The following is a 26,660-nucleotide window of genomic DNA, read 5'->3' as shown; positions in this document are numbered from 1 at the left end:
AGGGACACATAATATTGTTATGATCCCCATTTATTCACCTGCATTAATACCTGGGGCAATCATTGGTGGCTTGTGTTATCAAGATCTTAAGCTCTGGAACTCCCTCATTGGGTGGCACAGTGGTTAGCATTGGTGCCCCACAGCGTCAGGGACACATGTTCAATTCTGACCTCGGGTCACTGTCTGTGCGGAGTTTGCATGTTCTCCCCGTGTCTGCGTGGGTTTCCTCCAGTTGCTCCGGTTTCCTCCCACACTCCAAAGATGTGCAGGTTAGGTTGATTGGCCATGCTAAATTGCCCCTTAGTGTTAGGGGGACTAGCAGGGTAAATGCATGGGATTGTGGGAATAGGGTCTGTGTGGGATTGTTATGATCCCTGTAGAGGCTTATGACTTTCAGAAAGAGATTTGAATTCCTGGTAACCGACTCAAAAAAAATCACAGGACAAGATTTCATGTTTTAAGACTTTAACTGTAACAAACAAACTAATATAAACTTTGACCAAACATTACTCAGGAGGCAACTAATGCACCATATTACAAGAATGAGATCCTTTATTCACATTTTAACATTCTTGAAAACTCGCATAATAAATTAATAATAAATCAAATCAAAATACAAGCATACAGCTCCTTATTCAATAACCACCATTTCAGTATGTGTCTATTTACAGCACGCTCATATTAATGCCCAGTTAATGCCTATCACCTGCATACAATTAAACACCATTAATATAAAATTAACACTAAGGTGCTTTGCAACATCAGCAACCTATACTCATATGGTGCCTTTGGCACAGTAAAGCATTCCAATGAACTTCACAGGAGCATTATAAAACACAATATGACCCTGAGCTATGTGAAGAAGGGAACGGGTTAATGAACTTTGTAACACTTAAGATTTGTGCAAAGCATTGAAACCCGAACTTTGTAATACTTATTGTGAGAAGCATTGTAGAGCTTGTTTTCGTGTCTGTAGAACTTGTTTTCGTGTATCCACACAGATAAGAGAAGCAGCTGCTGTGTACAAGCTCATGATTTTCCCAGCTAATTGTGTTCAGGAATGTGGCGAACCCAGCTAGAATCCATTTTGTGCCCTTTTATATTGTGTACCTTTGTTTAAAACGGTGGAGCTGACATGTATGCCTTCTACGATCGTATAATAATAGATTCATATATATTCATTATATACTATTCATCCTTACCGATATAAATTGATATATAGGCCCCTGTATTTCAGTTAATTTGTTTATGCAAACTTATAATCTTGTATGCTGGATAAACAAACTGGGGGTGTCCACATAGAGGCGACAGAACAGATAGTCGCAGCCTTGAGATGGGCACGGTTACACGGGAAGGACAGAACTGCCGAGGCAGCAATAATCGTGAGAAAATCCGGACGTGACCAGGGGTGAAAATATATGTATAAATATTTGCTCTCAACCTGTATTCGGGGAGAAGTCTGGAGACCGTGTTAGGAATCGGACTTCTCCCACAAGCTTGTGAAAATAAATCACTGTACTTTGACTCACGACTAGTCTCAGAGGTATTTTTTACCTACAACATATGTAAGGAGATATTAGGTCAGAAGACCAAAAACATAGTCAAAAAGGTAGGTTTAAGGGGTGTCTTAAAGGAGAACATGAGGCAGAGATATTTAAGGAGGGAGTTTCAGAGCTTAATGTAAACCTACTTGTGAATAATAAAGAATAAATAAATGATAACTGAAATCACAACCACCAATGATGGAATGATTAAAAACCAGGATGCTCAAGAGGCCAGAATTGGAGGAGTGCAGATATTTCTGAGGGGTCGAGAGAGTTGGTGGGGAGGAAGTGCTGGCTGTCAACAAGTGTATCTGCAGAAGCTGATGCTGTGTTTTCGGACGGTATTGCTGGGGGTTGGGTAGGTAAGTATAGGAGGAGACCAAAAATAGATTCTTGGGGACATCAGAGATAATGGTGCAAGAGCAGGGAAAGAGGCAAATGTAGAGGATTATCTGGCTTAGACTTGATAAGAATGGATCCAGATGAGTGCAGTCCCATGGAAATCAATGTGTAGCGTCATTGAAGGAGACTGATATTCAACACAGACACAGTTTAACTAAACTATGTCACACCTTTAAGCAACATAAATTACTTGTATAATAAATGAAACTTGACATTAAGAATTGAAGCCTGAAGTGTTGGGTGGAGTTTTAACAGAGGAAGGCCAACTGAGGTGAAAATGAGGACCATTAATTACAATTTTCCACTGACATTGCAATTTTCCTAGTATTGCATTCACCCAGTACTGTGCCTACACCCGGATGGTTCTGAGGGGGTGGCTGCACAATCATCGTGATTAACTCTTCAACTCTACTGAAGGGTTAGTCACAAATTGTCTTTCATTCAAGGCTTTATAACTTTCAACAGCAATATTGGGAATATCAGATAGTCATCATGCTCTCCATTGATCTTTCTCATCCTCAGAGCTTTTCACCCAATCAATGCAAACAAAGTTTTGTTTATTTTGTTAAGGATTACAGATATTGAAACTATGCTAACCTTCAAGCAGAATAAATGAGTCTCATTTCATAAATGAAACTTGGCAAATCCAAAGTCAAAGTAGGGTCAAACTCAGGACAAGAACTAGATCACAAATTCCCCATGTAATTTAAGAGTGCAACTTCATGGGATGAAACATTGTAAGGCCGATGCGTTCCACTGGTTGGAGTTTGTCATTGTGTGAGGAATTCCAGTCATGTCAGGAGCGATCCAGGGGCAGATACTCCTATCAGACTGCATCCACTGCATCCTGCTCCTGCTGTAATTCCCCTTGGCACCACTCAAACTGCAGGTTCCCAACAACCCTTGCGATAGAATGCACAGGATCGACTTCCTTTCTCCTCAGGTCACCCACTGTTTATAATTTGAAGACGATCCCAGAACTGGGTTCTTAATTGGCTGCCTTCTAGAAGATTGGACCAAAAAGCCAACTGCTACTGTGACGGAGTTTGGATGCAAAAATGGCCTTGACAACTATTCTGCCCATTAATTCTGGCTCCATTGATGCTAGTCATGATGTGGAGATGCCGGCGTTGGACTGGGGTAAACACAGTAAGGAGTCTAACAACACCAGGTTAAAGTCAAACAGGTTTATTTGGTAGCGAACGCCACTAGCTTTCGGAGTGCTGCTCCTTTGTCAGGTGAGTGGGAGATCTGCTCATAAACAGCAAACAGGGCATATAAAGGCACAAACTCAATTTACAGAATAATGAATAATGATTGGAATGCGAGTCTTTACAGCTAATCAAGTCTTAAGGGTACAGACAATTTGAGTGGAGAGAGCATTAGCACAGGTTAAGGAGATGTGTATTGTCTCCAGACAGGACAGCCAGGTACGCTGGATACGCTGCAGGAAAGGATGCCCCGAGGCATGGTACATTGGGGAAACCATGCAGGCGCTATGACAATGGATGAATGAACACCGCTCAACAATCTCCAGGCAAGACTGCTCTCTTCCTGTTGGGGAGCACTTCAGCGGTCACGGGCATTTGGCCTCTGATATTCGGGTAAGCATTCTCCAAGGCAGCCTTCACGACACACGACAGCGCAGAGTCGCTGAGCAGAGACTGATAGCCAGGTTCCGCACACATGAGGACGGCCTCAACTGGGATCATGGGTTCATGTCACACTATCTGTAACCCCCATAACTTGCTTGGACTTGCAAAGTCTCACTGGCTGTCCTGTCTGGAGACAATACACATCTCCTTAACCTGTGCTAATGCTCTCTCCACTCACATTGTCTGTACCTTTAAGACTTGATTAGCTGTAAAGACTCGCATTCCAATCATTATTCATTATTCTGTAAATTGAGTTTGTGTCTTTATATGCCCTGTTTGCTGTTTATGAGCAGATCTCCCACTCACCTGACGAAGGAGCTGCGCTCCGAAAGCTAGTGGCATTTGCTACCAAATAAACCTGTTGGACTTTAACCTGGTGTTGTTAGACTCTTTACTTCATTGATGCTGCCAGCCCAGCTGGGTATCTCCTCACACTGTGATGCAAAACAGCCATTGATGCATCAAATTGGAAAGTTTTGTTTTGCACTGAATAATTTCAGTTTAAGAAAATATTGGCAAATTTTTAATCCTGTTAAGTTGCACTCTTAAATGACGTGGGGAATCTGTGATCTAACTCGTGTCCTGAGTTTGAACCTACTTTTGTCTTTGGATTTGCCAAGTTTCACTTCTGAAATGAGACTCATTTATTCTGCTTGAAGGTGTGGCGTAGTTTCAATTCTTGTAATTCTTAACAAAATAAACAAAACTTTATTTGCAATGACTGGGGGAAAAGTTCTGAGGATAAGATCAAAGGAGAAGAGACCGATGACTATCTGATATTCCCAACTCTCCCAGGAAATGCAGTACAACTGTAAACTCAAAATATGACCCTAAGCTATGTAAGGAGATTTTAGGTGAGATGACCAAAAACTTGGTCAAAAAGGTAGTTTTAAAGTTTAGTTATTAGTGTCACTAGTAGGCTTAATATTTACACTGCAATGAAGTTACTGTGAATATCCCCGAGTCGCCACACTCTGGTGCCTGTTCAGATACACAGAGGGAGAATTTAGCATGGTCAATGTACCAAACCGATAGGTTTCAGGAATGTCTTAAAGGAGAAAATAAGGCAGAGAGATTTAGAATCATAGAATCCCTACAGTGCAGAAGGAGATCATTCGGCCCATCGAGCCTGCACCAACAACAATTCTACCCAAGCCATATTCTGCAACACCACGTATTTACCCTGCTAATCCCTCTGACACTAAGGGGCAATTTAACATGGCCAATAAACCTAACCTGCACATCTTTGGAGTGTGGGAGGAAATGGGAGCACCCGGAGGAAACCCACGCAGACAAGGGGAGAATGTGCAGACTCCACACAGGCAGTGACCCAAGCCAGTAATCAAACTTGGGTCCCTGGCACTGTGAGGCAGCAGTGCTAACCACTGTGCCGCCCAAGGAGGGAGTTCCAAAGCTTAAGATTTTGATAACTGAAATCACAGCCACCAATGATTGTCCCAGGTATTTAATGCAGGTGAATCATGTTTGCTCGTGATTGTGCAATGGATGTGCCTCCTGTTTCCAGCCTGTCGCATGCAGCACAGCGGTTAGCACTGCTGCCTCACAGCACTAGGGACCTAGGTTCGATTCTCAGCTTGGGTCACTGTCTGTGTGGACTCTGCACGTTCTCCCCATGTCTGCATGGGTTTCCTCCGGTTTCCTCCCACAGACTGAAAGACGCGCTGGTTAGGTGCATTGGCTGTGCTAAATTCTCCCTCAGTTTACCCGAACAGGTGCCGGAGTGTGGCGATTAGGGGATTTTCACAGTGACTTCATTGCAGTGTTAATGTAAGCCTACGTGTGACACGAATAAAGAAACTTTAGGCAGACTTGAGCCAATGACACAGCTTCACTCAGGCACTGGGACTGGGAGTGAGCTGAGGTGAGGTGCGCAGGCGCGGCTGAGGGGCATCGATGATCGCGGTTCGATTGTGTTGCCTGCGCAGTGTTGCGGGTGGCTGATGCAAGTGGTGGCGGCGGCGGCGGCGAGGCTGGAGGATCAGCGGGTGAGAGCGGCACAGGGTGAGGAAGAGAACCCGGGGGGAGAACCCGGGCAATGCCGGGTGGGGGTTGGAAAGGAACATTCGGGGTACATGATACATTTGGCGGTGCGGGAGATGAGTAGGGGACATGTTGGGGAGGGATGGGTAGGGGACATGGGGGGGAGGGGAGATGGGTAGGGGACATGGTGGGGGGGAGGGATGGGTAGGGGACTGGGGGGGAGGGGAGATGGGTAGGGGACATGTTGGGGGGGGGGAGATGGGTAGGGGAAATGTTGGGGGGGGAGATGGGTAGGGGACATGGTGGGGGGGAGGGATGGGTAGGGAACATGTTGGGGGGGGAGATGGGTAGGGGAAATGTTGGGGGGGGGAGATGGGTAGGGAACATGTTGGGGGGGAGATGGGTAGGGGAAATGTTGGGGGGGGAGATGGGTAGGGGAAATGTTGGGGGGGGAGATGGGTAGGGGACATGGTGGGGGGGAGGGATGGGTAGGGGACATGGTGGGGGGGAGGGATGGGTAGGGGAAATGTTGGGGGGGGAGATGGGTAGGGGAAATGTTGGGGGGGAGATGGGTAGGGAACATGTTGGGGGGGAGATGGGTAGGGGAAATGTTGGGGGGGGAGATGGGTAGGGGACATGGTGGGGGGGAGGGATGGGTAAGGGGACATGGTGGGGGGGAGGGATGGGTAGGGGACATGGTGGGGGGGAGGGATGGGTAGGGGACATGGCGGGGGGGAGGGATGGGTAGGGGACATGGCGGGGGGGGAGGGGTGGGTAGGGGACATGGCGGGGGGGAGGGGGGGGGTAGGGGACATGGCGGGGGGGAGGGGGGGGTAGGGGACATGGCGGGGGGGAGGGGTGGGTAGGGGACATGGCGGGGGGGAGGGATGGGTAGGGGACATGGCGGGGGGGAGGGATGGGTAGGGGACATGGCGGGGGGGAGGGATGGGTAGGGGACATGGCGGGGGGGAGGGATGGGTAGGGGACATGGCGGGGGGGAGGGATGGGTAGGGGACATGGCGGGGGGGAGGGATGGGTAGGGGACATGGCGGGGGGGAGGGATGGGTAGGGGACATGGCGGGGGGGAGGGATGGGTAGGGGACATGGCGGGGGGGAGGGATGGGTAGGGGACATGGTGGGGGGGAGGGATGGGTAGGGGACATGTTGGGGGGGGAGGGATGGGTAGGGGACATGTTGGGGGGGGAGGGATGGGTAGGGGACATGTTGGGGGGGGAGGGATGGGTAGGGGACATGTTGGGGGGGGAGGGATGGGTAGGGGACATGTTGGGGGGGAGGGATGGGTAGGGGACATGTTGGGGGGGAGGGATGGGTAGGGGACATGCTGTGGTGTGGGTAGGGAATGTGGGTTGGGGGTGGGGGGTCGGTTAGTGGACATCCTGGTGTGGGCTGTGGATTGGGGACATTCTGGTGGGGTAGGCTTGGTAGGGGACATGGGGTGGGAAGGCTAGGTAGGGGACATTCTGTTGGGTGGGTGAAGGAGTCGGTATAGGTTAGCGGACATCCTGGATGGGAGGGGGTGTCATATTGTGGATGGGGGAACATCTCTAGGTGGGGGAAGAACTGGCCATTTATGTGCACAAATCATTGAGGTGACAGGGCAGGTTAAGAATTTGATTAAATAGTAAATGGAATCCTGAGGTTTATGAATAAAGGCATGGAATGAAAAATCAAGGGAGTTGTAATGACCCTTTAAAGAACACTTGTTTGGCCTGAACTGGAATATTGGCCGAGAATTTCCGGCCGTGTTCATCCTCAAACCAGAAAATCCCACCCGAGGTCAATGAACCTTTGCGTGGTCCGCCCCCCCCCCCCCCCCCCACCTGCCACGATTCCTAAGGCAGGTGGGACAGGAAAATTTCCACCCATTGTGTCCAACTCTGGGCAGGGTACTTTTGGAAAAAGGCAAAGGCTTTAGAGAAGTGCAAAAAAGATAATTCTGCACTGTGAATAAGCCAACACCTCATGGACTGCAACAGTTCAAGAAGGTGGCTCACTATCACTTTCTCGAGGCTAATTAGGAATAGGAAATAAAAATGCTGGTCTCGCTCACCCTGTGAAAGAAAAAAAAGGTTTTCTGGTGTGGAACATTTGGCCTGTGGGTAGATTGGAGAAGCTTGTGTTGTTCATTTTAAAGAAGAGATACTCGTGTGGAACTTTGGTAATGGTGTTCCAAGTCATGAAGAGTGCAGACACAATTTGGAACGGCACAGTGGTTAGCACTACTACGTCACAGCGCCAGGGACCCAGGTTCAATTCTGGCCTAGGGTCATTATCTATGTGGAGTTTACACATTCTCCCTGTGTCTGCGTGGGTTTCCTCTGAGTACTCTGGTTTCCTCCCACACTCCAAAGATGTGCGAGATAGGTTGATAGGCCACGCTAAATTGACCCTAGTGTCAGGGGATTAACAGGGTAAATATGCAGGGTTACGGGAATTGGTGGGACTGTTGTCGGTGCAGACTAGATGGGCTGAATGGCCTCCTTCTGCACTGTAGTGATTCTATGAATTGACGTAGAGAAATTATTCCTGTTGGCAGAAGGGTTGCAAACTCGAAGTGATAGATTTCAAGGGAGTGGCAAAATAATCAGTGGCGACATGAGGAAAACCTTTTTGTGCGGTACTGGTTACAATCTGGAAGGTGTATTCAAAAGAGCGGTGGGCATAGATTCAATCATGGCTTTGAAAAGGGAATAGGGAATGCACTTGAAGGGAAAATATATGCAGAGTGACAGGGAAAGGGCAGGTGAGTGTGCCTTGATGGATCGCCTCTGTGCTGTAACCATTCTGTGATACTGATCGTATTGTCTCCTTGTTCTTCCTTCCAAAATGTATCACCCCACACTTTTCTACATTAAATTTCATGTCTGCCCACTACAACAGGCTGTCTATGATCTCTTGAAGCATATTACTAACTTCTCTCTATTTACTACAGTTCAAGTTTTATGGGTTCAAGTGGGGTTATGCTGCAACTGTACAGGACCTTGGTGAGACCACATTTGGAATATTGTGTGCAGTTCTGGTCACCTCACTATAAGAAGGATGTGGAAGCGCTGGAAAGAGTGCAGAGGAGATTTACCAGGATGCTGCCTGGTTTGGAGGGTAGGTCTTATGAGGAAAGGTTGAGGGAGCTAGGGCTGTTCTCTCTGGAGTGGAGGAGGCTGAGGGGAGACTTAATAGAGGTTTATAAAATGATGAAGGGGATAGATAGAGTGAACGTTCAAAGACTATTTCCTCGGGTGGATGGAGCTGTTACAAGGGGGCATAACTATAGGGTTCGTGGTGGGAGATACAGGAAGGATATCAGAGGTAGGTTCTTTACGCAGAGAGTGGTTGGGGTGTGGAATGGACTGCCTGCAGTGATAGTGGAGTCAGACACTTTAGGAACATTTAAGCGGTTATTGGATAGGCACATGGAGCACACCAGGATGATAGGGAGTGGGATAGCTTGACCTTGGTTTCAGATAAAGCTCGGCACAACATCGTGGGCCGAAGGGCCTGTTCTGTGCTGTACTGTTCTATGTTCTATGGCATCTGAAATATTCAAAATTATGCTCTGAATGTCCAAGTCATTAGAATCATAGAATCCCTACAGTGCAGAAGGAGGCCATTTGGCCTAACGAGCTTGCACCAACCATAATCCCACCCAGACCCGATCCCTGTAACCCCACATATTTACCCTGCTGATCCCTCTGACACTAGGGTCAGTTTAACATGGCCAATCAACCTAACTCGCATATCTTTGATGTGTGGGAGGAAACCGGAGCACCCGGAGGAAACCCACGCAGACACGGGAAGGATGTGCAAACTCCACACAGACAGTGACCCAAGACCAGAATTGAACCTGGGTCCCTGGCACCGTGAGGCAGCAATGCTAACCACTGTTCAACCGTGCTGCCCTAATGCATATCAGAACAGTGGTGTTTGGACAACTCTGCTGTATACACTCTCTGGTGCATAATAATATACAGCCACTCACCACTTTCCATGCAATTGCTGTCCCTTTTATCTTTTGGACTTCAGTTTTCCTAACAAACCTGCTATAATTACCATAGAGATCAATCTCTTTTAAAAAGAGATATTTGAATTCAGTGACTGAAAAGATCAAACAAGATTTCAATGAAGACCTTGATTGTAACAAACAAACTAAAAGCAGCTTTGACTAAACACCAGTTCAGTTGGCAACTTATGAACTCTACACTACACTCCACCGTTATAGTTTACTCTGTCCCTTAAAGCAACATTTCATTCTCCAGCAACTGATCCGAAGCGGTCCTTAGTTCCTTTTTATGTAACTATATAACTTCTAATCCCTGGGGATCCCACCCTTTAGATACAGCTGGGCAAATATTCCAGTTTATTTTTAGCTACAGCTGGGTAAATATTCCAACTTTGTTTAAGCTCCCACAATCTTTTGTCTCTTCAATCCAAGCACATCAGCAAAGCTGCTTGGGTCATTGTTTACAAGTGTGAAGATCTTACACACACTTCCTACTACAATAACTTGAGGCCACCTCCCCCCAACAAAGTCACAAAGAATTGCTATCAGCAGAATTCAGAACGGGTCATATGAACCCACCTTTACTTCTCCATTTTACCCTCCATTAAAGGTACAGTCCCAAAACAGCAATTTCAAAACCTCATATTTGTAGCAAACTGAATAGGTGGTACTTTATCACAGAATTGTTACCGCACAGGAGGAGGCCATTCAGCCTATTGTGTCAGTGCCAGCTCGCCAAATGAGTGATGCACCTTGTGCCATTCCCCCCACACTCTTCCTGCAACCCTATTCAGATAATAATCCAAATCCCTCTAGAATGCCTTGATTGAAGTATCTGCCACCACACTTTCCAGCAATGCATTCCAGATCTTTGCCAGTTAACTTGAATCTGTGCCCTTTCATTCTCGATCCTTCCACCAGTGGAAACAGTTTTGCCTATCTACTCTGTGCAGGCCCCTCATAATTGTGAATATCTCTATCAAATCTCCTTTCAACCTTCCCCTCTCCAAGGAAGACAGTTCCAACTCTTCCAGCCTTTCTACATAACTAAAGTTCCTCAGTCCTGGAACCTTTTACCAAGCACCTTTTTGAAAGTCCATATGCACGATATGAGTTGCAGTACCCACAGCCGCACTGCACTCTCCGTTACATTATCAAAATTTCAATCAAATTAGTCAAACAAGATTTATTCTTGTTGAGACCTTTAAAAATCAGTCAGCTAAACCTGAGGAAGTACTTGGGCTGGAGAGATTCACATGCAACACTGGCAACATCTGTAAGCAATGGTAAACTTTCAACAGTGCTTTGAGCTGAAGTTATTCTTTCCAGAAGCTAATGGCATTATTTTTCTTCCAGTTCTTTGGTAATCAGTAGAAACATTCAGCATCATGGGCGACAATAAGAATTTTGAGGAAAAGATCAGTCTTATCACCAGGAACTTGCAGGTACGATCTTGTTATGTGAATACCAAACTCATTTAAGATCAGGAGATCTTTATTCACAAAGTGTTTAATGTATGGAATAGGTTGCTACAGGGATCTGTTAACAGCAAAACCACTGGACTCTTTTAATCATTTCAATGGTGGAGTGAAGGGAATGTAGGATTGAATGGCCTTCTCCACTGTAATGAAACTGTGGCGATTGTCCCTTTAAGGATCCATCTGCAGAGTAAGGTTCACATGATCCAGGGAGCAGGGTTGGGGAGCACCCTGGTGAGCTCGGGTTTCTGTTCCAGAACCTGCTCAGAAGCTGACTGGCAGCCATGAGGCTGCAAGCCTCTGTGTTATAGTTATCTGTATATAAACGCTGCAGTTGTTATTTACCTAACTGGTGAACAGGAATTATTACAGAAACAACAACAGAAAGTGCTGCAAAAACTCAGCAGGTTTGGCAGCATCTGTGGAGGGAGAAAATAGCATTAACATTTCAAGTCTGTATGACTCTTATTCAGAGCAGAGTCCACCATAATGAACTTGTGAATACTTAAACCGTTGTAAATTCTCACATTTGCAGCTAATAAACAGATGTAGACAAGGAAATGTAAAAAAAAGACTGAAAAGTGTTGCAAATTTATTACAAATAAATTACATCAATGGACAATGTTCAGACTATTATATTGATAGGAAAGTAAGAATTAGATTAAATGGATAGCATTCGGTCTATGTTAGAGTCAGTGAACACTTGATTACCTTTGAGACACCAATTGCTTTACTGAAAATCAGTAATTTTCTTGTCTGGATAACCATTTAACCATTTCCAGTAGCTTCATAGTTTCTGTTTGGCAGATAGCCTTTGCACTAGTGATCTGCCAAGGGCACTTCCCGCGGTCTTCCCCTTTTCTCTTCAGTTGCTTGTAAGAGCCTCCCATTTTCAATTTCAATTCGAGAAATGAGTGGGGAAAGCATACATGAGGTGGTTTCTCATTGCTTTCCACGTGTATGCTTAAAAGAAGTACAAGTCCTCTTCCTGAAGACTTCTTTGTCTGTAAGCAGCCATTGGCCCTCGAGATTCTAGCTTTTCCACTATCACCACCAAAGATTCACTGGTTCCATTGTTGGACGTGATTTGTAACCTTGAATACGGAACACTTACCCAGACCTGGGGCAATTTGCAAAAGGGCAGGGATAACCGCACTCTGATGTTTCAAATGTCCCTGCTATCCTAAATGTCCTTTACCTCAGAAAAAAGCAATTTTATAAACAATGTTTTTTATGCCATATCTATATAGATGTGAAGAAAACAAATTTTCCTTACATATTTGCAGGAAGTCTTGGGTGAGGATAAGTTGCGTTCAGTTCTGGAGGAACGGGACTTGAATGTTTACTGGGGAACAGCAACCACTGGGAAACCTCATGTCGCGTACTTTGTGCCAATGTCGAAGATTGCTGACTTCTTAAAAGCTGGATGCGAGGTGAGAATGGTTTTCGTACATTTGGTGCCATAGCGGCCAGACGCAATCAAAGCCAACTGTAACAAGATAAGATCCCTCACTAATTTAATACTCTTGTTACTGTAAGTATTCATACAACAATGAAACAAAAAGCACATATTTTTCATAAACCTAGTGTACGTTCTAGTGCCTCTTATTTTACAAGATCTGATTAAATTTTTGTTTTGTCTGTGCCACAGAATTGGGCAAAACACCAGCGGATTCTGTTTGATTTGATTTATTATTGTCACATGTATTGGTGTATAGTGAAAAGTATTGTTTCTTGCGTGCTAGATGGACAAAGCATACATTCATAGAGTACATAGGGGAGAAGAAAAGAATAGGGTGCGGGATATAGTGTTATAGTCATAGCTAAGATCTAGATCAACTTAATATAAGGTAGGTCCGTTCAAACGTCTGATAGCAGCAGGGAAGAAGTTGTTCTTGAGTCAGTTGGTACGTGATCTCAGACTTTTGAATCTTTTTCCTGACGGAAGAAGGTGGAAAAGAGTATGTCCGGGGTCCATGGGGTCCTTGATTATGCTGGCTGCTTTTCTGAGGCAGTGGGAAGTGTAGATGGAGTCAGTGGATGGGAGGCTGGTTTGCCTGATGTTCACAACCCTTAGTGGTTTCTTGCAGTCTTGGTCAGAGTCGAAACTATACTAGGCTGTGATACATCCAGAACGGATGCTTTCGGTAAAAATTGGTGAGAGTCGCAGTGGACATGCTGAATTTCCTTCGCCTCCTGAGAAAGTAGGGATGTTGGTGGGCTTTCTTAACTATAGCGTCGGCGTGGAGGTTGTTTAAGGCGATGCACAAAAAGGAAATGTAGTAAAGGGTTTCAGTGTAGAGCTTGTGTAAATGTGCAGGTTGAACTGCAAAACCCATGAACCTTTTGATTTTGATCTGATTTATTATTGTCACATGTATTAGTATGCAGTAAAAAGTATTGTTTCTTGCGCTTTATACAGACAAAGCATACCGTTCATAGAGAAGGAAACGAGAGAGCGCAGAATGTAGCGTTACAGTCATAAAAGATAGAATTAGAAGGTATGCTGGGCACAGCTTGTAGGAAGTCGCCTCGCTCCAGCACCATCTTGGAGGACGAACCCCCTTCAGTCAGAATCTTGTGGAAAACCTACAGTGTAGGTAGAGCTGTGATTTTCACCAATTCTTCTAATTTTGGAATACTGTATCATTATGAAGTTGCACAATGAGTTTCCATTTTTATAACTGGATGAATTACAAACATACAAATTGAAAGGAGGTGTTAGGCCATGCCTTGTCGCTCAGTATGATCTATTGTGGCCTCAAATCCACATTTTGCCTACCTCCAATAACCTTAGATTCTCAAGTGACCTTAAAAATATTCAATGACCCTACCTCCACCACTCTCTGGGGAAGAGATTTCCAAAGAGTCATGTCCCTCTAAGGATTAAAAAATCCTCTACGCCCCTAATTCTAGTGTGTGCCATGAGGGAAAACATCCTTTCTGCATCCACCCTGTCCCTTCCCCTCAGGATGTTCACTGTTTCAATAAGATCACCTTTCAGTTTTCTAAACTCTAATGGATGCTGTATAATCCTACCTGGGATGGGGAGGTTCTCGTACAAGGAACCAGTCAAGTGAACCTTCTCGAAACTGCTTCTAACGCATTTATATCGTGTATTAAATAAGGAGACCAAATCAGTACATAGTATTCCAGATGTGGCCTCACCAACACCCTATACAACTATAGCAAAGATGTTAAGCTAATTGGCCTGTCGCTTCCTGCTTTCTGTCTCCTTGCTTTCACATTCGCTATTTTCAAATCCGATGGGACCTTTCCAAATCTAGCGAATTTTGGGAAATTGTCCAAGATGCCAGAATTGGCAGAATGCAGATTTCTCAGAACTACGGGCAGTTACAGAGATCAGGAAGGGAGGACAAGACCATGCAGCAATTTGAACATAAGGATGAAAATTTTAAATTGAAACTTGGGGAATAAGGAGCCGTTGTGCGTTTTTGTGTGCATGATGAGTGAATGGGACGTGTTGCATGTTGAGTTATGAGCATGAGTGTTGGGTGAGCTTAAGTTTATGGAGTGCGGATGATGGAAGGCCATTAGGGAGCATTGAAATAATCCAATCTGGAGATGGCGAACAAAAATATGCATGAGTGTTTCTCAAAAGTTTTGTTGAGGCAGATGTTATGGCGATATTAAGGAACTAGGAGGTCCTGGGTGATGGAGAGGATGTGGGATCAGAAGCTAAGCTTGGGGTCAGATAGAACACCGAGGTTGCTAATAGTATATACCTTGCTGCAAAATTGGCCAATAAATGGGAGAGAATTGATGGTTACAGAACAGAGTTTGTGGTAGGAACCGTCACTTTCCAATGCGCAAAATGGAGGAAATTTCTGCTTGAACGGTGACTGGATGCAGGACAAGCTTCTTGACAACATGGAGGCAGTGAAGAAGTCAAGAGATATCACCATTTGACTTTCTATATTTATGCTGCATCTCTGTTTTTGTGCAATTATTTTATAAGGAACCCACATCATTAATACCAAGACATAATGGAAGTTGTTATAAAATTATTGATTGAAATAATTGATATTTTTGAAATCTTCATTTGTTTCCCCCCTCCACTCCAGGTAACTATTTTGTTTGCTGATTTGCATGCTTATTTGGACAACATGAAAGCTCCCTGGGAACTGCTTGAGCTGAGGACACAGTACTATGAACACGTCATAAAAGCAATGCTGGAAAGTATAGGTGTGCCAATAGAAAAACTCAGATTTGTGAAGGGAACTGATTTTCAATTAAGCAGGTGAGAACCAAGTATTTAGCCTCTATTAATATCACTTGAGGGGATGTAGGGCATAAATTCTTTTGCTGTCTTTAATGGGTTAAGTATCTTTTTATTTCTTTTGATTGTAAAAGAGCTTTGCAAAATCAGAATGTATCTGTATGCTTTCAGGGAATACACTTTGGATGTCTACAAGTTATCCTCTGTGGTGACTCAGCATGATGCCAAAAAGGCTGGTGCTGAAGTAGTTAAACAAGTAGACCATCCACTCCTCAGTGGGCTCTTATATCCTGGATTACAGGTAGGAATGGGAAAGAACAGAAACAAAGCAATTTAAGGGAAATCATTTTCTGTGTAATCTATCCATCATCAATGTAATGACATGACCTCAAGCTTTACCTAATAACATTTCTAACCTTCATTTGTGCTATCAATTTTAAATGATCCATAATGCGTTCACAACTATACTGCTCTTGTTTTAATCCTGACGATAGACAAAAAGGTGAAGCTGATTTTGAAAAAATCCTGGAGGATTAAACTATGTTGTTAAAATGATTTCTACTCTTAGGCCTTGGATGAAGAATATTTAAAAGTCGATGCACAGTTCGGTGGTGTTGATCAGAGGAAAATATTTACGTTTGCAGAGAAGGTAAGTTTTTATTTTTGAAAATTGACAATTATGCAAACAGATTAGGAAGCTCAAAGCAATTATTGAATATCTGGGATAGAGTTACATACCAAAATTTAGCTATAATTTTAAAAAATCTTTAATATCTGTAACAAAATTGATGGATCTTTAACATCTGTAACAAAATTTATACATGGGGCTTAGCATCATTTCATGTTAAATTTAGGCTGTAGCAGATCTTAAACCAACCTCGGGGTTTTTTTAGACGCGGCACTGAGTTAATGAAATATGATTCATTTTGAAGTATATGCATTATAAATAAAGGATTTTCTCATTTAGTAACTTTAAAAATGTGTTTTCTTAATTCATTAAGTGCCTCTCAGCAAACACAGCATTCCATTTTATAAATGACATGATGGGAGCTGTCTTCCTGGGTCACTTTCAGCATAGTTTAACCCCCCCCCATCCAAAATATTTATGCCTTTTTAGAAAGATTTAATGCTCTTTTAATACACCTTTGTGTTGTATTCATTTTGGTAATATGACAATTCCAGTTTGCAGCTGTCAAACAAAATATAATTTGTTAGCTTAACTGATTCAGATGCCACTGCATTGTGGAAGAAAAGAGTCATAGTAAAGTATGAATTTGAAATGATCATAAATTGATCATAATGATCATAAATTTGATCATAATTGATCAAAATGATCATAAATGGTCTGCTGTGGAACCAATTTGTTGACATGATAGGGTATTGTGATTGAGATGTTATTGTATCATTTTCTATACTTTTAGTAAACTTTAATGCAGCTTTAGATTAAAAGACATTTTACTTGTAGATCAGCTGAATTAATCATTTTGCACTGTTTGTCAGGCATAGTTAAGGCAGAATGGCAGTTGCCATCCATCACATTGCTATTCAAAGGTAATCCATTGGTGAAGCACTTTATGAAACAGTTATAAACAAAAGTAATAATACAACGTTAGCACAATGCCTTTGAGGTCTGTATTTTAAAAAAAGGCCTCTAACAGTTGTTGTTTGTCCTCCAACTGTTCAATTACTGACGTAGTGGTTCTTTGTGGTTTTAAAATTTTTAAATCTTACACCACTGTGTAAATAAATGCAATGTTAATGATTTGTATGTTTATTCAGTACCTTCCAGCTCTTGGGTATGCCAAACGTATTCACTTAATGAACCCTATGGTACCAGGTCTGACTGGAGGGAAAATGAGCTCCTCTGAAGAGGTATTACTTACTGGCGACTTCATTTCATGTTGTTATTAACTGTTTAACATATATTGGCATGGTCCAGAAAGTGAACATCTCTATGGTGAAAGCTGAGGTGTATTTGTTCATGAGCATGCAAATATATTTATAAGGACAGAACATAGTCTGGCAGTGAGGAATATAAGTGAAATATAGGCTTCAAATTGAATTGAGAGATGTGATGGTGAAGTAGAGTTGGGTGTTGTCAGCCAAATAGTTTATTTATTAGTGTCACAAGTAGGCTTACATTAACACTACAATAATGAAAATCCCCCAGTCGCCACACTCAGGCATCTGTTCAGGTACACTGAGGGAGAACTTAGCATGGCCAATGCACCTAACCAGTACATCTTACGGACTGTGGGAGGAAACCGGACTGTGGGAGGAAACGGGCAGACTTTGCACAGTGACCCAAGCCAGGAATCGAACCCGGGTCCCTGGCGCTGTGAGGCAGCAGTGCTAACCACTGTGCCACCCATGGTACATGGGAAAACAAATTCTGTGCTTTTGGATGATGTCGCCAAGGGACAAGATATCGATGAGAAATAGGAGGGGACCAAGGGGATAGATCTATGGGGGACATCAGAGGTAACAGTTGAGAGTGAGGAGGGAAACCATTGCAAGTAATACTCTATTTATGTTTAGATAGATAAGAATGGAACCAGGTAACTGCAGTCCCCACCCAGCTGGACAACAGCGCTGGAGGAGTATGGGATGATCAACTTTGCCAAAGGCTGCAGACAGGTTGAGGAGGATGAGGAGAGAAAGTTTATCGCGGTCACATAGATGTCAATCTATGTGCAATTTTGTCTTTTAAAAAGCATTTAGATAGTTACATGGGTAAGATGGGTATAGAGGGATATGGGCCAAATGTGGGCAATTGGGATTAGCTTGAGGGTTTTAAAAAAAAAGGGTGGCATGGACGAGTTGAGCCGAAGGGCCTGTTTCCATGCTGTAAACCTCTATGACTCTATAATTTATCAGAGCTGTTTCAATGGTACGGTAGCAGTGGAAACCTGATTGGAGGGATATAAGCATGGAGTTCTGGGAATTATGGGAACGGATTTTGGGAGACATTGGTACGTTCAGGGACTTTGGAGGAGGCGGTGGTATTGTAATGACACTGGACTAGTAATCCAGAGGGCGCGGCTAATGCTCTCTGGACACAGGTTCGAATCTCCCCATGTCAGCTGGTGGAACCTAACTTCAATTAATCTGGAATTTTAAAAAGCTAATCTCAGGAAGAGTGACCATGAAACCATTGTCAATTGTTGTATAAACCCATCCGGTTCACTAATGTCCTTTAGGGAAGGAGATCTGCAGGCCTTACCTGTTCTGGCCTACATGGGACTCCGGACCCACAGACTTTTGACTATTAACTGCCCTCATGTGGCTTAATTAGCCACCCAGTTATATCAAACTGTTACAAAATCAAAAATGAATTAAACCAGTGAACCATCTGGCAACACCCTAGGTACCGGAAAAGACAACAACATACCAAGCCCAGCCAAGTCCTTCTTACTAACATCAGGAGGTTTGTGCCAAAATTGGAAGAGCCTTCCCACAGAATAGTGAAGCAACTGATGACATAGTCATACTTACAATGTCTCAGACACCACTGTCACAATTTCTGGTTACGTCCTGTCCCACCAACAGTACATACCTACCCGAGCGGCGGCAGGATCGTGGTATGTAATTGGGAGGAGTTGGAGTCTGGACCCCGTACAATCTCATGGCATCAGGTGAAATATGGGCAAGGAAATCTGTTGATTGCATCCCACTGCCAATTCCAGCCCCCACCCCCCCACCACCAGAACCATTAATTAATCAGTATTTCCCCCATGTTGAACACTCATTTAAAGAAGCATTAAAAGTGGCATGGGCATAGAATGTATTCTAGGTGGGGGGGATTTCAATGTCCATCATCAAGAGTGGCTTTGTAACACAATATTGACTGAACATGCTGAGTTCTGAGCTGTTAGCCTAGGTCTGTGGCAACTGGTGGAGTAACCAACAAGAGAGAAACACCTACTTTGACCTTGTCCTCCTCCATCTCACTGCCTCAGATACTTCTGTCCATGATGGTATTTGTGAGAGTGCCCACCGCACAGTCCTTGTAGAGACAATGACCCGCCTTCACATTGAAGATACCCATCATCATGTTGTGTGGCACTTATCACTGTGCTAGCTAAGATTGACTTTGAACAGATCAAGCAATTCAAAACTGGACATTCATGAGGTGCTGTTGGTCCCTCAAAACAGCAGAATTGTACTCAGCCACAATCTGCAACCTCATGGCCTGGCATTTCCCTCACTGTACCATTACCATCAAACCAGGCGATCAAATCAGATTCAATGAAGTGAGTGGGTAAGGCACAACACCCAGCATACCTAAAAATGAGTTGTCAGCCTGGTGAAGATACAACACAGGACTACTTGCGTGCCAGATAGTGGAAGCACCATGTGATAGACAGAGCTATGTGTTGAGCAATGGAACATGAGGGTAAGAACATTGAATATAAATGTTCATACATATGTGCAGGTTATTTATTTTTAGGTAATCTCTTTTGGATAGTCACGTCAATTATTGCTTTTAGGAGTCCAAAATTGACTTGCTGGACAAAAAGGAAGATGTGAAAAAGAAGCTGAAACGGGCATTCTGTGAACCTGGCAACGTGGAGAACAATGGGGTTTTATCTTTTGTGAAACATGTCTTGTTTCCACTACATGGAGGTGAGAATACTGAGCATGGGATTTTACATAGTCACAGAATTGTTTAGAAAAAAAATCTCTCTTTCAATTTCCATTGTATCTTTTGAAACACCGTTCAAACCATGAACATCCATGAAACTGATTTTTAAAAATTTGAAATGGTATTGTAATGAGGCGGCACAGTGGTTAGCACTGCTAACTCACAGCGTCAGGGGCCCGGGTTCGATTCCCAGCTTGGGTCACTGTCTATGTGGAGTCTGCACGGTCTCCCCGTGTCAACGTGGATTTTCTCTGGGTGCTCCGGTTTCCTCCCACAGTCCAAAAGGCGTGCTGGTTAGGTGTGTTGGCCGTGCTAAATTCTCCTTCAGTGTATCCAAACAGGCGCCGGAGTGTGGTGACTAGGGGATTTTCACAGTAACTTCATTGCAGTGTTAATGTAAGTCTACTTGTGACACTAATAAAGAAACTTGAAACTTAAACATAATATCCATAGAGATCAATAACCTTAAAAACTCAACCTGCCAGCTATTAGCTGAAAGAATGGTATGACAAATTTTCATATTTTAAAACTTTTACTGCCATAAATGACTGAAAAATACTGTCAGGGTGACACAGTGGTTAGCACTGCCGCCTCACAGCTCCAGGGACCTGGGTTCGATTCCGGCTTGGGTCAACTGTCCATGTGGAGTTTGCACATTCTCCCCGTGTCTGCGTGGGTTTCCTCCTGGTGCTCCGGTTTCCTCCCACAGTCCAAAGATGTGCAGGTTAGGTAGATTGGCCATGCTAAATTGCCCATAGTGTCCCGGGATGTGTAGGTTAGAGGGATTAATGGGGTAAATTTATGGGGTTGTGGGGATAGGGCCTGGGGTGGGATTGTTGATGGTGCAGACTTGATGGGCCGAATGGCCTCCTTCTGCACTGCAGGGTTTCTATGATTCTATTGACTAAACACTATTTTCTTTTTGTAGGCAACTTATACTTTAAACTATAGAAAGTGATATTCCCTTTTTATACTTATCACCCATTGCACTCATGAACAGTCCATTTAACAAACAGTCCATAGTTGGTCCCCGCTTCTGATAAGTTGCTATATCATCGTTTTACCCAGTAGTAGTAATTTGAGTGAATGTCTCCAGGTACTTTCTTCAGTTTTTGGAAAGTTTCTTAAATCCACCAACAACATTAAAGCTGTTCTGATGATTCTAATCCCTAGCCATGCAAGGAGAAATCTGCTACAATCTACAGAAGGCTGCACGATGCAGCTGTTCACTAGAGACCATCTCCTTCCCAATCCGGCTGTGGCAACTTGCAAATTCAAGCCACCTTTCCCTTGGCTGACAACACGGAACTCCTATCAATGATAGTCATTGATTTGTAGGGAAGCCTGTAACCTGATCTCAAAAATCGCTTCCTCTGCCTTCTTCCCCATGACAATGTGAAACACATTAACCGTATATCTTAAAAGCAAATGGACAGCTTACAGCATAGTTGTTTACCACCTGGTACATTCAGTACCTTTCTGGGACTTTGGGAGACTCAGTCTACTCTTCATAAACTCAGAGACTGCTGCCATTGTCTCCAAGTATAAATATCTTGCACCTACTCTTCAATCATCCATCTAAGCCTTCCATTATCTCTGGTAATCAAACCACCCAGGTTTACTGTCAGGCAGACTTCAGAATGGGTCACGCGACCCTTTCACTTTACCCTTAATTTAAAGATTCAGACCAAAACATCATAATCTTATAAACCTCATAGTTGTGTCATGATCCCAGCTGATAACTACTGGACAAGTCAGATCCCAGGATGGGACAATTTGGGTTTTTTTAGAGACGTAGATGAACAGAGTCACAGGACTGCTGATTAACTTTTCGCAGATGAATAAAGGATAGCATGGTGGCATTATGGTTAGCACTGCTACCTTACAGTGCCAGGGACGCGGGTTCAATTCCAGCCTTGGGTCACTGTCTTTGTGGAGTTTGCACATTCTCCCAATGTCTGTGTGGGTTTCCTCCCACAGTCCAAAGATTTGCGGGTTAGGTAGATTGGCCATGCTAAATTGCCCCTTAGTTTCCCGAGATGTGTAGGTTAGGTAGATTAGCAGGACAAATGTGTGGGGGTTACGGGGATAGGGTGGGGAAGAGGGCCTGGGTAACATGCTCAGAGAGTTGGTTTAGGCTGAATGGCTTCCTCCTGCAGTGTAGGCATTCTATGAATAAATGGTCTTAACTTATTTTACTGAAATATTTTAATGGTGTAAGCGTAGCAAGTTCATTCTAATTCACATTACATTTATTTATTACAAAAACTATTGCTAATTTTAGGAACTCATATTCAATAAACATGCTCATCCTTCTATGTTCTACATGAACTAATACAATAGTACAATAGTTCATAATGCTTTTAATTGAAACTCCAGGTTTACAGAGAGTCTGACCAGAACACCCATTGAAAGAGAGTTGGGAATATTTATAATAGTCTGACATAAGATAAAATGTAAATGTGCATAAAATGCAACTGTGAAATATAATACGTCCTCATTTAAAGTTGTTCCATTCCTGAAAATCACGACTTTACGTGAAACTAGTTTAAGCAAAAAATATTTTCCTATTAAAACAAGTCTATAACATGAACCTACAGGGCTCTGTAGAAACTTCATCACCCGGGAAAAATATTAAAACATTATACCCTCTAGGTTGAAATACTTTGCATTGCTAAATGAAATTACTTTTAAAAACATGTAATTAAAAATTGAAAAGAGATATGGTGATTTTTTTTTACTTTGAACGCTTGCCAAACTTCCCACTCTCTGACCCTCCTAGTTGCTGCAAACCTTTCCCCTTGCCGACCCTCATTTGCAGCCTCCCTGCACTGTTATACATAACCAGAACTTAAGCGTTCAGAATTACAGTGCAATGGCCTGGTCAGATCTTTAATTTAATACACACATTAAGCATTGTTGTTATAGGTTGTCTATTTTTACACAATTTGCAAAGTGTTTTGTAAAATCTTGAAATTCCGCATTTTATTTCATTTTTGTCCCCTCAAGTACTCCTGCTTTTCTGCTTCCTCCACTCTTAGCCAATTGCTTGTACACCTTTGCAACAGTCCATAATGTCCTTTCTAGAGACTTTTTATTAGTGTCACAAGTAGGCTCACATTAACATTGCAATAAAGTTGCTATGAAAATCCCCTCAGTCGCCACACTCTGGCACCTGTTCAGGTACACTGAGGGAGAATTTAGCATGTTCAATGCACCTAACCAGCCCATGTTTTGGACTGTGGGAGGAAACTGGAGCACCCGCAGGAAACTCACGCAAACACGGGGAGAACATGCGGACTCTGCACAGACAGTGACTCAAGCCGGGAATCGAACCCAGGCCCCTGTCGCTGTGAGGCAACAGTGCTAACCACTGTGCTGCCATTTTACAAGATGATGTAGATGAAAAGCCCAAGTCCAGTCTCTCAATTATGAATGAATTTGTGCAATTTAGTTTTGAAAGGCACTGGGAATTTGCCAGTGAATTGTTGAATTATCATCTAGGCTTAAAAAAAAAAGGTTGATGTCTGTTGCAAATGATATTTATTTCAAATCTAACCAGCCATTTCTTTTTGAAAATTGTACAAATGTGAGTTTTATCTACCTTTTTTTTCCAGAGTTTGTTATTTTGAGAGATGAGAAGTGGGGTGGCTGCAAGACCTACACAGAATGTGAAGAACTTGAAAAAGATTTTGTTGATCAGGTTAATTGAAACATTTACCTCTTTTAGACCTATGTTTAGCGTGACTCAATTCGCTATTTTTCTGTACATGTTACCTAAACTCTTGCTTGTAGGAGGAACTTGTTTTTCAACATTTAGCTCTTATCCTTGTTTGCTACGGAAATAGACATTGTACCCATAATTTCTTTGGAGTCATTAATACCAGTACTTGTAATGCAAATCCTTAGCAGAGTTTTAGCAGATGAGTTATTATTTGCATGAAAATTCATATTAGTCATCCTTGAATGTTACAATTGGATTACATCATTTTCTCCTCAGTCTGTTCATCCTGGGGATCTGAAGAATTCTGTGGAAACTGCTTTGAATAAGTTGCTGGACCCAATCAGGAAGAAGTTTCAAATGCCAGAGATGCAGAAATTAAGCAGAGCTGCTTATCCTGAACCTACAAAAAGTGAGTGATTTTTATTTAAAGTAGGGAGTTAAGCTTTTTGTCTTCCTAACTGAAAAAGAAACTGAAGTACATTAAAATTGAGGACGACTTTGATCTTTAAAAAATCATTACGGTTCTATGCTTCAGTGCCAATGACGTTAATTTAGATAGCAGTTTTAATGTAGTGAAGTATCCCAAAGTACTGCATAGTGTTATGAGACAAAATTGACACTGAATCACACTAAGGGATAATGGGACAGATGAACAAAACCCTATTTAAGTAGTATCTCAAGGGAAGGGCGAGGGATAGAGAGATGGAGCAGTTTACAGGGAGAATCCCAGAGCTTGGAGCGCAGACAACTGTCCTGGTTGCCAGTGGAGGAACAAAGGAATTTGGGGGTGCATAAGAGGCATTGGAGGAATGCAGACGGTTGTAGGTCTGTAGGAGGTTGCAGACTTTGGGCGGGGTGAATCCATGCAGGAATTGGAGCAAAAGTATGAAAATTTTACATTTGTGACTTTACTGGACTGGGCATGATGGATGAGCAGGGTTTAGTGAGTTAACGAGGGGCATTTTGGCCCATTGTGCCTGTGCCATTGCCTGCTCCACAAAGTAGCTATCTGGCCTTGCTCTTTCCCTTTACCCATCAGTGATTTTCTCCAAATGTTCCCTCTTCAATATTGTGCTTCGAATCTATTCCTGGCAATGTACTCTATAATCTACTAATCTTCTATCTTAAAAACATTCTTCAAATAACTACCTTTATTCTTCTAATATTCCAAATTGTTGCCCATTTTTAATACCTATTCACGAGTGACAAAAGCATTTCATTGCTTATGTGCTAGGAATTCTTTATAATATTGAACACTTCAAATAGATCGTCCCCTTGCCTTTCTAAAATACAATTCTTGTTTTACAAGACTTCTCTTGCAACTCTTATTCTGGCATCTTTCTCCTCAATCTGTCTTGCATCATTTTTGCAATACAATATCCTTTTCACAATAGGTTGTCCAAATCTGTAAACCATAGTTAACAAATGGCCACACAATGTCTTATATCGAGAAGTTACCTCCTCCTTGTTTTTATATTTATTGCTGCTACCTACAACCTATCTGAAAGCCTACTTTAAAATAGGAACGGCATGTATTGAAAACTCAACAAATCAAGACAGCGTTTGTTTATAAAGATTTATTTATTTATTAGTCACAAGTAAGGCTTACATGAACACTGCAATGAAGTTACTGTGAAATTCCCCTAGTCGCCACATTCTGGCGCCTTTTCGGGTCAATGCACCTAACCAGCACGGCTTTCAGATTGTGGGAGGAAACCGCTCTGGTTTCCTCGGAGGAAACCCTCACAGACGCGGGGAGAACGTGCAGACTCCGCACAGACAGTGACCCAAGCTGGGAATCGAACCCGGGTCTCTGGCGCTGTGAGGCAGCAGTGCTAACCACTGTGCCACCGTGCGGACATAACAGAGGAGTTAACAGTTCAAGTGTGGATCCTTCGTCAAAACTCAAGGATATTCTAGAAAGATGAAGATGATTTAAGAAGGAACGTGACAAATGTGTAGGGGAAAAGCTTGACATGTAAAAGTGCTTATGCAGAAAACGGGGTGGTGAAGTTTGTAGAAGTGGATTTGATGAAAGGGAGGCATAATGAGAGAACTTAAATATATTAGGAATACAATCAATGGGAAAAATAATTAGGCTACGTGTAAATGAGCTGCTGAGTGATAGTGCTCCTTTAATGCTATCACTGAAGATCGATTCATCCTCACCTGCTCTCTCCACCCAACCCCCCGCCCCCATTTGTCATGCTAATATGTCTCTCTTCAGTTAACTCAATGCCTGGAATATAATGAGTGTATTACTCCATTCCTATCATTTTAAATTCATGAAACACACATCTGCCCTTTAGATTAATTATTCTCTAAAGCTGTTTTTGTTGATTCTGTGTGCATTTTTAAAATATGAAATTATCCTTTCAAAGAATCAATCTTAAATTTCCATTGTACCATTGCACAGTCATATATTTTTATTTTCAATTTCATTTTCAGAGGGAGTTTCCAAGGGACCAGCTGCTGAGAATGATGAAATTATACCTTCAAGGCTTGATATTAGAGTTGGCAGAATTATTAGTGTGGAGAGGGTAAGTTAGAAGCATAGATGTGAATCAGCTGTGACTAAATGAAATGTGCTTTTTCCCCAGTATTTTCCATCCCTTTCTGGTAGGTTTGTGGCACAGTACTTGCTACTCGATCCCAGTTACCATAATTTCTCAATTAAAGATAATGCATTTAAAAAATTGTGTGATTTGGGGGTGGGAATAAACCAATATATTAGGTAGAGACATTGATTTTGGTCAGTTTCTGGCTAATGGTAACCCCAAGGATGTTGCTAATTGGGGATTCAGTGAAGGTAATGCCATTGAATTCAGTGAACATCCACACTTCTGACTTTATAATGGAGGGAAGATCATTCATGAAGCAGCTGAAGATGGTTGGGTCTAGGACACTACCCTGAGGAATTCCTGCGGTGATGTCCTGGAACATAGATGATTGA

The 26,660-nt window shown here is 43.0% G+C and overlaps 1 protein-coding gene across 5 annotated transcripts in view; it reads left to right on the top strand.

Annotated features, from left to right (window-relative positions):
* The first annotated feature begins 5,517 nt into the window (after positions 1-5,517).
* The window catches only part of yars1 (tyrosyl-tRNA synthetase 1), a 35,234-nt gene continuing 14,091 nt past the window's right edge, over positions 5,518-26,660 (top strand). For 2 of the 5 annotated variants that reach the window (XR_013500447.1, XM_078237942.1), the window contains exons 1-11: positions 5,518-5,623; positions 10,977-11,065; positions 12,385-12,531; positions 15,184-15,359; positions 15,510-15,639; positions 15,907-15,987; positions 17,118-17,210; positions 19,829-19,964; positions 23,601-23,686; positions 23,984-24,116; positions 26,156-26,247. Coding sequence is in view for 3 of the 5 variants with exons in the window: in XM_078237942.1 (XP_078094068.1) it covers positions 11,009-11,065; positions 12,385-12,531; positions 15,184-15,359; positions 15,510-15,639; positions 15,907-15,987; positions 17,118-17,210; positions 19,829-19,964; positions 23,601-23,686; positions 23,984-24,116; positions 26,156-26,247 (1,131 nt within the window). In the remaining 2 variants the exon portion in view is untranslated. Of the gene's footprint in view, positions 5,624-8,555; positions 8,723-10,976; positions 11,066-12,384; positions 12,532-15,183; positions 15,360-15,509; positions 15,640-15,906; positions 15,988-17,117; positions 17,211-19,828; positions 19,965-23,600; positions 23,687-23,983; positions 24,117-26,155; positions 26,248-26,660 lie in introns of those variants that run through there. The other 3 variants (XR_013500448.1, XM_078237943.1, XM_078237944.1) reach the window with 2 other exon arrangements.

Source organism: Mustelus asterias, chromosome 21, assembly GCF_964213995.1.
Source record: "Mustelus asterias chromosome 21, sMusAst1.hap1.1, whole genome shotgun sequence".
Lineage (NCBI taxonomy): Eukaryota > Metazoa > Chordata > Chondrichthyes > Carcharhiniformes > Triakidae > Mustelus > Mustelus asterias.
The sequence above is the reverse complement of the archived record's forward strand: the minus strand, read 5'-3'. Positions and strand labels throughout refer to the sequence as shown.